This window comes from Pteropus medius, unplaced genomic scaffold (assembly GCF_902729225.1).
Source record: "Pteropus medius unplaced genomic scaffold, Ma_sr-lr_union100, whole genome shotgun sequence".
Lineage (NCBI taxonomy): Eukaryota > Metazoa > Chordata > Mammalia > Chiroptera > Pteropodidae > Pteropus > Pteropus medius.
In genome coordinates, this window is record NW_024344240.1 from 24,044,271 (window position 1) to 24,058,002 (window position 13,732).

The 13,732-nt window shown below is 31.9% G+C and overlaps 1 protein-coding gene across 7 annotated transcripts in view; it reads left to right on the forward strand.

Moving 5' to 3' along the window:
• The window catches only part of ERC1 (ELKS/RAB6-interacting/CAST family member 1), a 482,353-nt gene that overhangs the window by 398,556 nt on the left and 70,065 nt on the right, over window positions 1-13,732 (forward strand). For all 7 annotated transcript variants that reach the window (XM_039869201.1, XM_039869202.1, XM_039869205.1 and 4 more), the window contains one exon: window positions 12,289-12,387. In XM_039869201.1, the coding sequence (XP_039725135.1) occupies window positions 12,289-12,387 (99 nt within the window). The remainder of the gene's footprint in view (window positions 1-12,288; window positions 12,388-13,732) is intronic.

Below are 13,732 nucleotides of genomic sequence, written 5' to 3' on the forward strand. Positions count from 1 at the left end.
CTCAGTAGAAGTCTGTGCAGATCAGGTTCTTTTAATACTCTACTGGTGGGAATGCAAAATGTATTCCTCTTATAGAGGGAATTTGGCAATATCTATTCAAATTACTTATTTCTCCTTTTACTTTTTAACCCAGAAGTTGTCCCAAAGATGTATCTTCAATAATACAAAATAATATATATGCAAGGTAATTCAATATTTGCTATTGTAGCATTTGTTACAGTATTTATAATAGCAGTAGATGAGAAATAACCCAAATGTCCAACAGTGGGATATTGGTTGAGTCGAGTATAGTATATCTAACAGAGTGGAATATTCTGTTAGGAATATAGAAAGGAATAAGAAAACTTTCTATTGATATGGAGTGATTTCTAGAATTTATCATTAAATGAAAAAGCAAGATGCAGAATAGTGTATTTAATATCTACTTTACATAAGAAAAACAGATAAATACATAAATGTTTGTGAGAGTGTATGTCTGCTTACAATTGCATAAAGAAAAATTTAAAGATAAATCAAAAATTTACCCAAAAATTACATATAAAAAGAGAAAGGGAAATAGAGGAGACAGGGATGGAATCAAGTCTTCTCTGAATGTATATAGTTGTATAGTTTTGACTCAAGAATCATTTGAATGTTTTACATAATCAGATAAAATTAGATCAGAAAAGGGGAAGCAATTGTTGAAATTTAAAAACAAATAAAAAGAAATGAATCTAATAATATATTAGATTAATTGTTGACATAGCCACATAGAGAAAGAAGTATTTCAGCCAGCTTTATATAATACAGATTTTTCTGTGTACATCCTCAGTACTCCAATGAGAAAGAAAAAAATGCCAAGAAATTTTAAAGTTCATTCTTATAGTAAGCATATTGATAGTCACTATACTGGTGTTGATATTTTCAAAGAATTATTTGAAAGGAAATAACAAGTAATTATTGTGAGGAACGAAGATTTTTCAGCATGAGAAAAAAGATATAAAGTATAAAATCAAAGAAATTAAGTAAAAATTTATTCTTGAAGATTAAGATCTAAAATCTGAAATCTGAATTGAAAATACTACTAATTCATAATTTTCTCCCTCTGAAAAAAAAAAAAAAGTATTTCTTACTGAAACAGCCTAGAAGCAGTAATAATCTAGCAGCCGTGAGTATCCGATACCCACATTGTGGCTTTCCACTGAATTGAAGAAGTTCTTTGGAAAAATGGCTGATTCCAGATCTGGGGCAAGTAATGTACAAGATGAACTTAACACATCTTTGCCAGGACGCAAGAATAATGGAGGTCATGTCAAAAGGACACAGAAACCCTGATATCATATAAAAAGCCCTCAGGGTGATTATTCCTTCTGCATTTATTAACAGAAGTTATTTTGTAGTTAACTTTCCTTCATCTACTGGAGCCAATTTGTTACCTTGAAATTTCATTCATAAGAAGGCAGAAAGAAATTGTGTGTGGTGGGGGGAGGGGGGGAGTGTGTATGTGTGTGTGAGGAGCTCTAGCAAACTTCAGTGATAACAAATTAGTTTTGTTTTCTTTTCTCCTACTTCTTTTCAAAGCAAAAACATTACTCACATGACCATACATTACTTTATTTTTTATTTACTTAAGTACCTTTTAAAGGTATAATTTGTTTACCATATCACCCACCCATTTAAAGTATACAAAACATGTTTTTTAGTAAATACAGCGATATATAAACATCACCACAATTTCTTAATTTTTCAGGATCTTTTTTCCTTTAGTATCATTCAGTCTTGTAGATTATTATATATTCAGTATGATTTTTAATTGAGATATATTTGACCCAAGATTATGTAAGTTTAATGTATACAACATTGATTATACTTATATTGTAATGTAAATATTGAAAGCATTATTGATTTCGATGCTCAAATTCTTCATATTTAGTTATTCTCTTGTTTTCCCATGCTGAGCAACTACTAAGCTACTTTCTGTCTACAGATTTGCCTATTCTGGGCATTTCATATAAATAGAATTATATAATGTGTACCCTTTTGTGTGCCTTATTTTACTTGGCATAGTATTTTCAGTCGTCATTCATGTTTATAGCATGTATAAGTACTTCATTTCTTTTAACAGGTGAATAATATTCATCATAAACTATATTTCATTTATTCCTTTATAAGTTATTGAATATTTGGGCTATTCTTTTTTTACCAAATAAATAATGCTGCTGTGAATATTTGTGTACAGTTTTTTATATGGAAATATGTTTTCAGTTATCTTGGGTCTATACCTAGGAATGGAATTGCTAGGTCAGTATGTAACTCTGTACTTAACCTTTTGAGGAACGGCCAAACTGTTTTCCAAAGAGCTGCACCACTTTAGAATCTCACTAGCATTACGTAAGCATTCCTCTATGTTTTCACCAACACATGTTATTGTCTTTCTTATTGTAGCCATCCTAATGGATGTGATGTGGTATCTCATCATGGTTTTGGTTGCATTTCCCTAATAGCTAATGATGTTGAATGTATTTTCATGTGCATATTGCTTATTTGCATTTCTTCGGAGAAATGTCGATTCAGATCCTTTACCCACTTTTTAATTGCGTTGTTTTTTTCTTACTGAGTTATAAGAGTTCTGGCTACAAGTTTTTTTATCAGATATATGATTTGTAAATATTTTCTCCCATTCTGTGGATTGTTTTTTTTTTACTTTCTTGATAGTATAGTTTGTAGCATAAAGTTTTTGTTTTTGTTTTTTAATTTTGGTGGAGTCTAATTTACTTGGCTTTTTCTTTTGCCACTTACGCTATTTTGATGTCATATCGCCAAAATCACTGCCTAACTCAAGAACATGAATATTTACTGCTATGTTTTCTTATAAGAGTTTTATAGTTTTAGCTCTTACATTTAGATCTCTGAATGCTGAGTTCATTCTTTTATGTTGTGAGATAGAGGGCCATATCATTTTTATGTATGTGGGTGTCCATTTGTCCCCACACCATTTATAGGGAAAAAGTATTCTTTCTCCATTAAATTGTCTTGTACTCATGTCAAAAATTGATTGACTACAAAAGTTAAAGTTTGTTTCTAGATTTGCAGTTATGTGCCATTGATCTGTTTTTCTATCCTTATGCCGCTATCATGCTGTCTTGATTACTGAAAGCTTTGTAGTAACTTTTAAAATCAAGATGTATGAGTCCTCCAGTTTTGTTCTCCATTTCAAGGTTGTTTGGACTACTTTTATATTATTTCTTACAACTGCATTTGAATCTCCTGTTCCCTCAAAATTAAAAGTGTTTTTTCCTAAAAAAGGAAAAAATGATCCAGCAAGTGAAGAGAAGGGCAGATAAAGGAAATGAGTAGAGCAATATAATGGTGGTTTTTGAAGATGGGCATGGATATATGGGGGTACTTTTTCCTCCCCCTTTGTGTATGTTTGGAAAGTCTCAATATGAAATACTTATTTTAGTTCTAAAAAAGAGTACAAGCTCTGAAGCAAAACTGTATTGGAGTTCCATCCTTGTGACTTATTCATCAAATGATTTTACTGTATTAGAATGGCTCTCTGTACCCCAGATTTTTCATCTATAAAATTGGAGCAATAATTGTATCTATTTCATGTTGTCGCTATGAGGATTAAGTTAATTAAATTACCTAAAGCTTTTGTAACAGTGTTTGGCACATAGTTAGCATTGAGGAAAAAATCTATTGATTTTTAAAAGTTCATGTAGATTTGCCAAATAATCAATATGAAATGAAACCAAAAAAATCTGATTCAGTTAACAACTTAGTGGACAAATTAATACATCTTAAAAGAGAATTAATGATTTGGGAGGTAACACTGCAGAAATTACCCAAAATACAACATAGAGAGATAAAACAGGATAGGAAATATGAGAGATTGAGACATGTAAGGTAGACTGAAAAGGTACAACATTCATCTGATATGATTTTAAGAAAAATTATAAAGAAAATTAAAAAGAGACAATATTAAAATAAATAAAAACATATTTCCAGAATTGATAAAATGAAACTACGAACTGAAAAGCAAAAGTCTTGAGCACAAGGTCAGTATAACACATAGAAACTGTGGAACGTCAAAGAGAAAGACATGTTACAAGCAACCAGAGAGAAGAGATAGATTACCTACAAAGACACAAGAATTTGACAGTAAATTCAATAAAAGGCATAAGAGAGTGAGATGATAAATATCTTCAAAGTGTTGAGTAAAATAACTGCAAATCTAAAATTCTGCACTCACAAGTATGAACAAAATATTTTCAGACAAACAGAGAGAGTTTATCATTTATGTTCACTTATTCAAAATGAACTCCCGGAGTAATACAGAAATTAGGTGAGATGCCAGAAGCAGTGCTGGTGGGTGGGAAGAACTAATATATAGGCAACTCTAAATAAGCATTGAGCATAAACATTAATTTAATAACTGACAAAATTTGTGAGGGATTAAAAACAGTGATAAAAACAATAAATAGTAAGTGGGACCAGTCCTAATATTATATAAAGTCTTTGTATTATAAAGGAAGGAGAATAAATATCTGATAACTTTGGACTTGTCAACTTATACATGCAAAATATTACGTGTAAGTAATCATGTAATAGAAATAGAAGATGAAACTTCAAGATAGGGAAAAGGTTGAATAAAAATTTTGTTGATCCATTTACCAGAAGTCAGGAAGGGAAGTGGTAGGGAAAATCCATATAGTTTACCAAAAATAATATTAGAAATAAATCTAAATATATCAGTAATACATTAAATAAAAATCGGTTAAATTTTATTGAAGACAAATGGAAAAATACAAAATCCAGCTATAGGCTATTTTAAAGTTCAGCCAATATTCTATAAAATGTAAATTCCATAAGGGCAGGGACTAGTTCATTTATCAAAGTTCCTAGAGCAATGTCAGACACTTAATATTTGTAGAATGAATGAATATGCTATTTTTGAGAAACATACCTAAAATGAAATGATACAGAATGAAAGTAAAATGGTTTTTAGAAAGATATGCTGGGCAGACATAACCAAAAGGAAGCCAATAGAGCACTATCACTATTGCAAAATAGACTTTAAAGCAGAAAAGCAATGTTAGGTATAAAAATATTAATTATATAATTACAAAAAGAATCATTTACCGGAAAGATAGAACATACTTGAAGCTCTATGGACCCAAGAATATAACCTAAAAAGAGAAATTTACAAGTTCACAATTATATTGAGAAATTTAACAGATCAAGCATATGGAAAAAACAAAAAATCAAAAGGATATAAGAGACACAATTAACAATCTGTTTATGGGTACATATAGAACCATGTACCCAACAATTAGGAAATATACATTCTTTGGAAGCATACATGAAACATTTATAAAAAGTGATCCTATGCTAAATCATAGAACAAGTGTAACAAATGACTGAATTTATACTATTCTGACCAAGTTCTTTGGATATAATGTAGTAAAATTAGAAATCAATAAAAACAATATACCAACTTAATTCCATACATTTGGAAAATTTTTAAAGCTCATTTTTAAATAATTCATAAGTCAAAGTATAAATCCTAAGGGAAACTGAAAAAAACATTTAGAATAACAGTGAAAACAATATATGTCAAAATTTGTGGGATATTGCTAAAGCAGATCTTCAGGGAAATTTTTTACCCTGAATGCAGATTAGGAGATTAAAAATTAATGTGCTAAGCATCACTCAAGAAATTAGAAAAAGAACATCAGAGTAAACCACCCCTCCAAAAAAAAAAAAAAAAAGGGAGAAATCAAAGCAGAAATTAATGAAACAAAACAAAGAAACCATAAAGAAGATTAACAAAATCAAAAACTGGTTCTTGGAGACTTACAATTGGATATGAAAGATAGGGGGACAGATTGTTTAAGAAAAAAGATACCAGATATAGATAAACAGTATTTGGAAAAGAAAAAGGAGAAGACACAAATACTGCCACAAAAGATACTTTTAAAATCATAAAAAAATAGAGTAGACTTTGTGCCAATTATGTACCTTACCAAACCTGAGTAGTCCTTAAAACCAACAAATTGTCAGTTTAAAATTTTCCTACCAGTAGGTACAAAGCCTAGTTGTTTTTAGAGATAAGTTCCACCAAAATTAAAACAGCAACTGATTCCTACCTTGTAACAATTGTTCCAAGAAATGCAATAAAAGGAAAGTTTTCTGACTCATTTCATGACATTAGCATAATTTTGATATTAAATGTGGATTTAATACAAAAAATTAGAGGCCAGTGTTACCTAATATAGATACAAAAATTCTAAATAAAATATTTGCAAATTCAGCAATGTATAAAAATATTTCCCTATTACTAAGTACAATTTATCTTAAGCATTCAGGAATGGTTTAACATTTAGATTTAGAGTAAAGGAGAAAAATAGAATTATATAATCTCAATATATTACAAAAAAAAACAAAAGCTGTGAGAAAATGAGGCTGGAGTGGTAGGATATGGTCTGATAGTGAAAGGCTTTGATATGTTGTTCGTTGTGCAGGTTGGACTCTGGTGGCTGCCAGCTGCCAGTGGACAGATTTTTTTTTTTTTTTTTTAAAAGATAGCATCAGGATCAAATTTTCTATTGGAAGATAACTGACATCAATTTAGAGAAGCAGATAAAGCAGTGTGGTTAATTACAGAGAAAATCCTTGGAAACAGAATCAGTGGGGTTCTATGGCTAGACTGGATGTAGACATTAGTGGAAAAGGAGAAGTCAAGAATGATACTGAGATTTTTAGATTGAGCAACTTGGTGAAAATGACTACATTCATGGAGATAAGAAATACCTGATGGACCCTAACTGTAAGCTCAACCTATGCATAACCTTAAACCTAACCCTAATCCTAACCCTATACTTAACCTGAAACCTAACCCTACACTTCACAGTAACCTCAACTCTATTCCTAACTTCAAAACTAACCCTAACCCTAACCATAACCCTAAAAGTAATTTCAACCCTAACCCTAAGCCTAAACTTAAGCCTAAATATAATAGTAACCTTAACCCTAACCCTAACCTAACCTCAACCTTAACTCTTACCCTAACCTAAAACTATACCTAACCTCAACTTTAACACTAACACTAACCTTACACCCTAGCATAGCCCTAATGCTTACCCTCACCCTTATACCTAACTTCAAACCTAACCTCAACCCTAACTGTAACTGTAACCCTAATTCTATACCTAAAAAAATTAAAAAAATCTGTACCTAGAATGGCGAGAAGACCTGGGGAAGGAAAGGGGAGCTTACAGTGCTTTATGCATGGTGACATATTTGTTGTCCTCTGTGTTTTTCTTCATTATGAAGATGTGACACTGTTTGGAAGAATGACTTCTGATTCATAAAGAGTCTCACAAACTATTTCTATCATATTTTCTGTGTCACAAGTATAATTTTAACTGATTTAATCTGATGTCCCTTTAGGTCTCACTCGAAGTATTAAAAACACTTTTATAGGATGATAAACATACCCTACAACTATAACTCTTAGATGTTTTACCAATAATGAGACCATAATATACACAAGCCTCAGAAATACTAAAGTAGGTACAAATACCATATTCGAATTTATTCCCCCTTTCCATATCAAATAGGAATAAATATTACTAACAGCTATGTACATTTTAATGCTGTTATCGTTCATTGTTTTTTACTTAAGTAAAAATACACTAGACATATAGATGTTCTTACCATTCGCGCCCCTCTAACCTTTCTGTGAAACCAGGTGTGTGTCTTAGGGACCTGGACTTTATAATCATTCCAGCCATAAGACCAAACACAATTAGGCTTTTCACCTTAGAGGAAAGCTATTCTTAGGAGGAACAGTGGTATATAACATAATGAGACTTAGTTTTGACAATTTAATTTTGTCAGTTTGTCATATGTACAAGATTTTTCTTTACAGCATTTGTAACAGCAAAATATTAGAAGTAATCTAAGTGCATCAGCAAATCAGCAAAGAGAATGAGGCAGCTATTTATTTACTGATATAGAAGGCTCTTCAAGATGTAGTTAGGTGGGAAAAGTGTGCAGAATAGTAAATAAGCTGTGCTACCATTTGTTGGAAGGAAAAGTGTATGTTTGCACATGCGTGTGCACACTTGTGTAACCATGGAATGTCAGGAAATCTTTGGAAATACATGCAGGAAAGTGGTAACTGTTTTGAGCCCCTTGCAGAGGAGCTGTCAGGATTAGGAGGCAGACTTACTATTATAAATCTTGTACCATATAAATATGCAGAATTATTCTAAATAATAAAGTTTTTTAAAATAACATGGAAATTATGAGAGAATTGGTCAGCTTATGGGTTTCTGCAGCTGCGATTCTTTTGGTTTCATTTTTCTTGGTGCATAATAAAAGTGTTTGCCGGGTAAGTTTCACAATTTCATCAGTAAATTAAAAGTACTAATCAGGACCAAATTTAAACTACCAAACTAACTTGTTTCAAAATCAAAACAAAGTCAGAAGAAGACACACTTTTCTAATACAGATCTTACACTCCAGTTGAAATAATAAAATAGGGTGTAAAGGTAATCCGACTGTGACAGCTGCTGGACTAGATTCAGTAGTTATTCTAATTTTGTTACCGTCTCCTTCCTACCACACTGCTTCTCGTAAGTTCTTCCCAAAGCTGTTTAACCAATGAAAAAGGAACTTCCCAAGCTAGAAAGATAATCTTCAGTCAAGTGTGTATGAAATGACAGACACATAGTATAACTCGAGAATAATTAATGACTAATTTGTATTTTTTCATGAAATGAAGTTGAAAATAAAGCTCAAAGGTAATTTGCTGAGATTTTGTTAAATTTATAACCAACACTAAATCCAACCCACCTAACTGTAATTGAAAGGGATTATGCTTTTTTCTTTTTATATATTAAATACCAATATGAAAAATGAAAGTTTAATTAAAATTCACTCTAATAAAATAATTTCCAAGTTTTAGCACTTATATGTGGAAATAATTTTAATACTTTCTTAAATATCCTTATAAGTGGAAGAAACCCAAATTAGTAAGGTTAAAATTTATTTATGAAATGTTTTCTAAAATATCTCAATGTTTCTAAGTGTAATTAGTTCTAAAACTTATTTAGGTAGGTTAATAGCACTATCACAAACCAAAAAGCAAAGATTAGTAAACAACTAGATAACTCAGATCAGAATTTAAACTTTTTCTTTTAATACCCGGATTCAGATAGCTAACATGTACTGTTCCTTAGCTTAACTAAGTATTTTTCTATGAAATACAGTTTCTGTAACACTTTTGTCTTAGCACTGACATCTTCGTCTTAGAAGAAAAGATTAACAGAATAAACGATGAGCTCTTTTTTCTCTGGGAGGATATGTATTACCTGTGTACATAGATGATGCACTTACAGCTAAGTTTATTTCAGCAAGTTCTTCTTTTTTTTTCCTTCCTTCAGACAGTCTTATTTTTTATGTCATTAGGACTGGAGAATTCAACTATCTGCACATGCACATGGCATGGTCGAAGAGAGAAAATATTTGGATATAAAGTACCTTTCATGCCAGTAAAATGTGAAGGACTTGCTCCTTTTGCTTGTTGGCCTTACCTTAAGAAAAGCATAGTACAGGAGCTCCTTTAAGAGCAAAGCGTTCAACCTCATGACTATGCAGAGAACATGCTTCACAGCAAATTTCTGAATACTAGACGTAGGAATACTAAACTTAATAATTGTCATGTCTTTTAAAAATGGAGAAGTTCTTATTATATCTTCATTCACTTTTATGGATCAAATGAGTGCTCTTTGGTCTTATCTGTTTACTGCGATCAGTTCCTTTGGAAGGCTTTCCTACTCATTCCTAAGAAATACTTGAAATACACTCTGCCTTGAAGGTGGATTTGTGTATGCTTTATTAGTTCTTTTTAAGTTTTTAAACTTACACTGGGTATCAGGTATTTAAGATTAAGTGTGTCATGTTCTAAGAAAACAACTAGCCAAGTATACTTTCACTGCACATTCCTGTTAAAGTCGACATGGAGAAGTTTCTTATCCAAATGAATGACGTGCAGATGTTTTGCTCACTTTCTGGTTATACTGCTTTGCCCTTTCCTCTCTCCTTTCCCCTTTCCCAAGAGCTGCTTTACAGAAAACTTTCCATTTGTCATGTAATACCACGTGACATAAGAAAAATTACCCTATATATTTTCAAGGTTACTGTAAGTTATCTCAGAAGACAAATTTGATATTACGGATCATTTTTTATACATATTTTCTTTGCTTTCACTTTATACTAGAGAGAAGAACCAGCTTAGAAATGTCCATATATTACTAGGTAAAAATATGAAGACCCTAAATGCCCAATAACATGGGATTCATTAAACATCTTTTCAACTGAATACTATGCAGCCAGTTAAAATTAGATTTTGGAATAATATTTAATGACATTAAAAATGTTTATAATGATGACAATGGCTAAAATTTCTTGAGTGTTGATTTTTTGCCAGTCAGCTTTCTAAGTGCTTTTATTAAGTCAGTTGGTTAATCCTCACAACAGTCTTATGAGGAGAAAGTAGTGTTATTCTCATTTTAAAAGTGAGAAAACTGAAGCTCAGAGCTTTTAAGTAGTTTGCCCAAGCTTCGATAGCTGAGAAGAGGCAGAATTAGAATTCAGACTCAAGCAGTTTGGCTCTAAAGCCCTTGCTCGGGCATCATTACATGAAAAAATACCGAAGAACAATCTCTATATAGTGTTTTGTAGAACTAGACAAAATGTTTTTAATTCATCTAGTAAAGAAAATGTGTTAAAGATACCTAATCAAATTTTGGTTGGAGAGGAAAGATGGCATGTCCAACCAGATACCAAAATATACCGTAAGATATAATTTTTTAAATGCCATGTTGTAGCAGAAATAGAAAATAAATCAGAAGAGCAAGCCACTTTTTATGCACAGGAAGAGGCTGAATGGATACACCTAAATATTAAGAGTAATTATCAATGTCTTGAGAGATTTACATATGATTTTTTTTCATATTATAGCAAACATTTTAAAATTATGCGGTATTAGCAAATTTATTTTTAATGCTTTTAAAACTTCAGGTTCCAACAATATTTTATTAGTGCAATATATATTGCTGTTTGATTTTTATGTATAGTGTGCCCTACATTTTCTGAATTGCTTGCTCTGCAAAGTGAATTCTCTAAAATGTTTTATATCTATAATTTGTTTATTCAGGGCTTAAATTAACCAATCAAATAGAATCACCAATCCAGTCCTCCTTTTTGGTAAATGTGGAGAAAAAGCAATGGGATAATAATTTCTTCTAGTCTAGGGTCAAAGAGGATTTTAGAATCTGACCTATATTTTCCAAACCTGAATTGTTTGTTGATGGTTTAAAGAAATTTGTATATGTAGCTTCTGTCTGATCACCTTACTGAATTTTTTTGTAAGATGTAATAGTTTTCAATCGATTTTCTAGGATTTTTCTAGGTATATAATCATTTCATTTACAGATAGTAACTTTTTCCCTTATGATCTGTACGTTATATAGCATCTCCAAAAATGGAATAGTTGTTAAAAAAGAATGAGTAGTTCTTACAGTAACATAGAAAGATAGGTCCTGTATATCAGGAACTGAAAAGAAAAATAGTTACAGAGTCCCATCCTATGTAGAGTATAATCCAGTCTTTATTTTAAAAAAATAAAAACAAGGATTGCATAAAGTGCTTAATTTGAGATTACTCCTCCCCATCAAATTCCTATACCAATTTAGGTGCCTGTCTTAGTTTGCTCAGGCTGCCATAACAAAATACCATATACTGGGGTAGCTTAAACAACAGAAATTTATTCTCTCACAATTCTTAAGGCTGGGAAGTCCAAGATGAAGGTGCCAGCTGATTGAGTTTCTGGTGAAAGCGCTCTTCCTGGCTTGCAGAAGCCGCTTTTACTATGTCCTCACATGGCAGAGAAGAGAATAAGGTGGCAAGGGGAAATATTCTCTTCTTCTTGCAAGACCATAGTCCTATCGGATTGGGGCCCCACCCCTGTGACCTTAAATACCTCCGAAATACTCTAGTAGACAGTCATATTGGGAGATAGAGCTTCAAAATGAATTTTGAGTGGGGGAGACACGATTCAGCCTATAGCTGTGCCTAAACTTTTTTTCTTCCAACATCCTCAGAAATCCTATGTTTATTTTATTTCAGACAGGATTAATTTTATCCTTTCTTATGACATTCTTAAAGCACTTGTTACTTTACAGTATATTGGAGAAATTTTATTTAAATTTCACCTTATAAATCATTTTCTTTTAGACACAAAATCGAATGAAGCTAATGGCTGACAACTATGAGGATGATCACTTCAGATCCTCCCACTCCAATCAAAGCAATCATAAACCCTCCCCAGACCAGGTAAGACTGCTTTTGAATGTTTTATAAAAACCAGTATGCTTTTATTTTGATGTATTTTGTACTAGCATTTACAAATTCTGGAGTATGAGTTAGAAAAATAAAAATAAATTACCAGTTTTTGAAAACTCCACTTTAAAAAAAAAAAAACAGATTCAATTTCTATGTAGGAAGGAATATTTTAAGAGGAGATATTCAAAGGATTCGAAGATGATGAAGAATCCTTGAGTTAGGTAGAGGAAAAAATATTTAAATCTTCTCAGAGATACATACTAATTGGTTATTGTCTTTTCTTATTAAATAATGCCTTATTAGAAAAATATGACTCCTTGTGAGCTCACTGAGGCACAACTCGGTGTAGAGGTTACTGTTTTTTAATTGCAAATTTTAAAGTCTCTGCTCATCACCTATTAAATGTGAAGATTGAAACAGATTCTTCACTCCATTACGTTGGTGGATCCCTCTAGTCTGTCATTCTAAAGGAAAATTGTTGCCTTCGACTTCTTATCAAAGCAAAAGAGGCACTGATGAGTCTGAAGGGAACCATATTCAACTTGTTTTTTTGGAAGAAGGGAACTCTCCCAAGATCTTGAAAATGATGGATGGAGAGAGTGGTGAACAGATTACCTCATATCCCATTGCCAAAAATCAGATTTCAACATCTCCATCACACTCAACCTTAAAATATATAGCTGAGGGGGAAAAAATAATAGTTAAGTAATTACATCCATATGACCAAAAAGTCAAGGAGAACTCTCCCACTAAACATCTCCAGTAAATGATAGCTGTGGTGTTGCCTTAGAAAGAGAAGAAGAAATATCGCAAATGAAAGCAACAGTAATATCCAAATGGTAATTTTTTTCTAAGATTCAAAAGCTATAGTCATAGTATGATGACATTTACTGACCCAGTTGAGGCAAGCTTTATATTTTAGGCAAGCCAGTCTTTTATGTAGGCAAAATGGAGAGTTGTCTGCCTGACGTCAGCAGTCTTTTTCTGCCATGAAGTCATTTTGCTTTCCCCGCCTGCTTCTGGATACCTAGAACTAAATTTATGCCAGTGTATATAAAATGAGTATTAGACCCTTTCCTTGACACAGATTTTGAAAATAAATACAAAGAATTAGATGCCTGGCTATAGTGGGAAGCAAACAGAAATAAAGAAAGTTTGAAGAAAAGGCAAATAATAAAGAAAAGTCTCCAACTTGATAATTTTGACCAGATCATGCCCTGGGATAGAGACAGGATCTTGGAAAGATAGGAAGCATAAATTGTAATGACAAACTAAATTACTCATTTGGGTAGTTTAGGTAATTAGATTCTAACATAAAAAGAGTCAAGAAATTAGA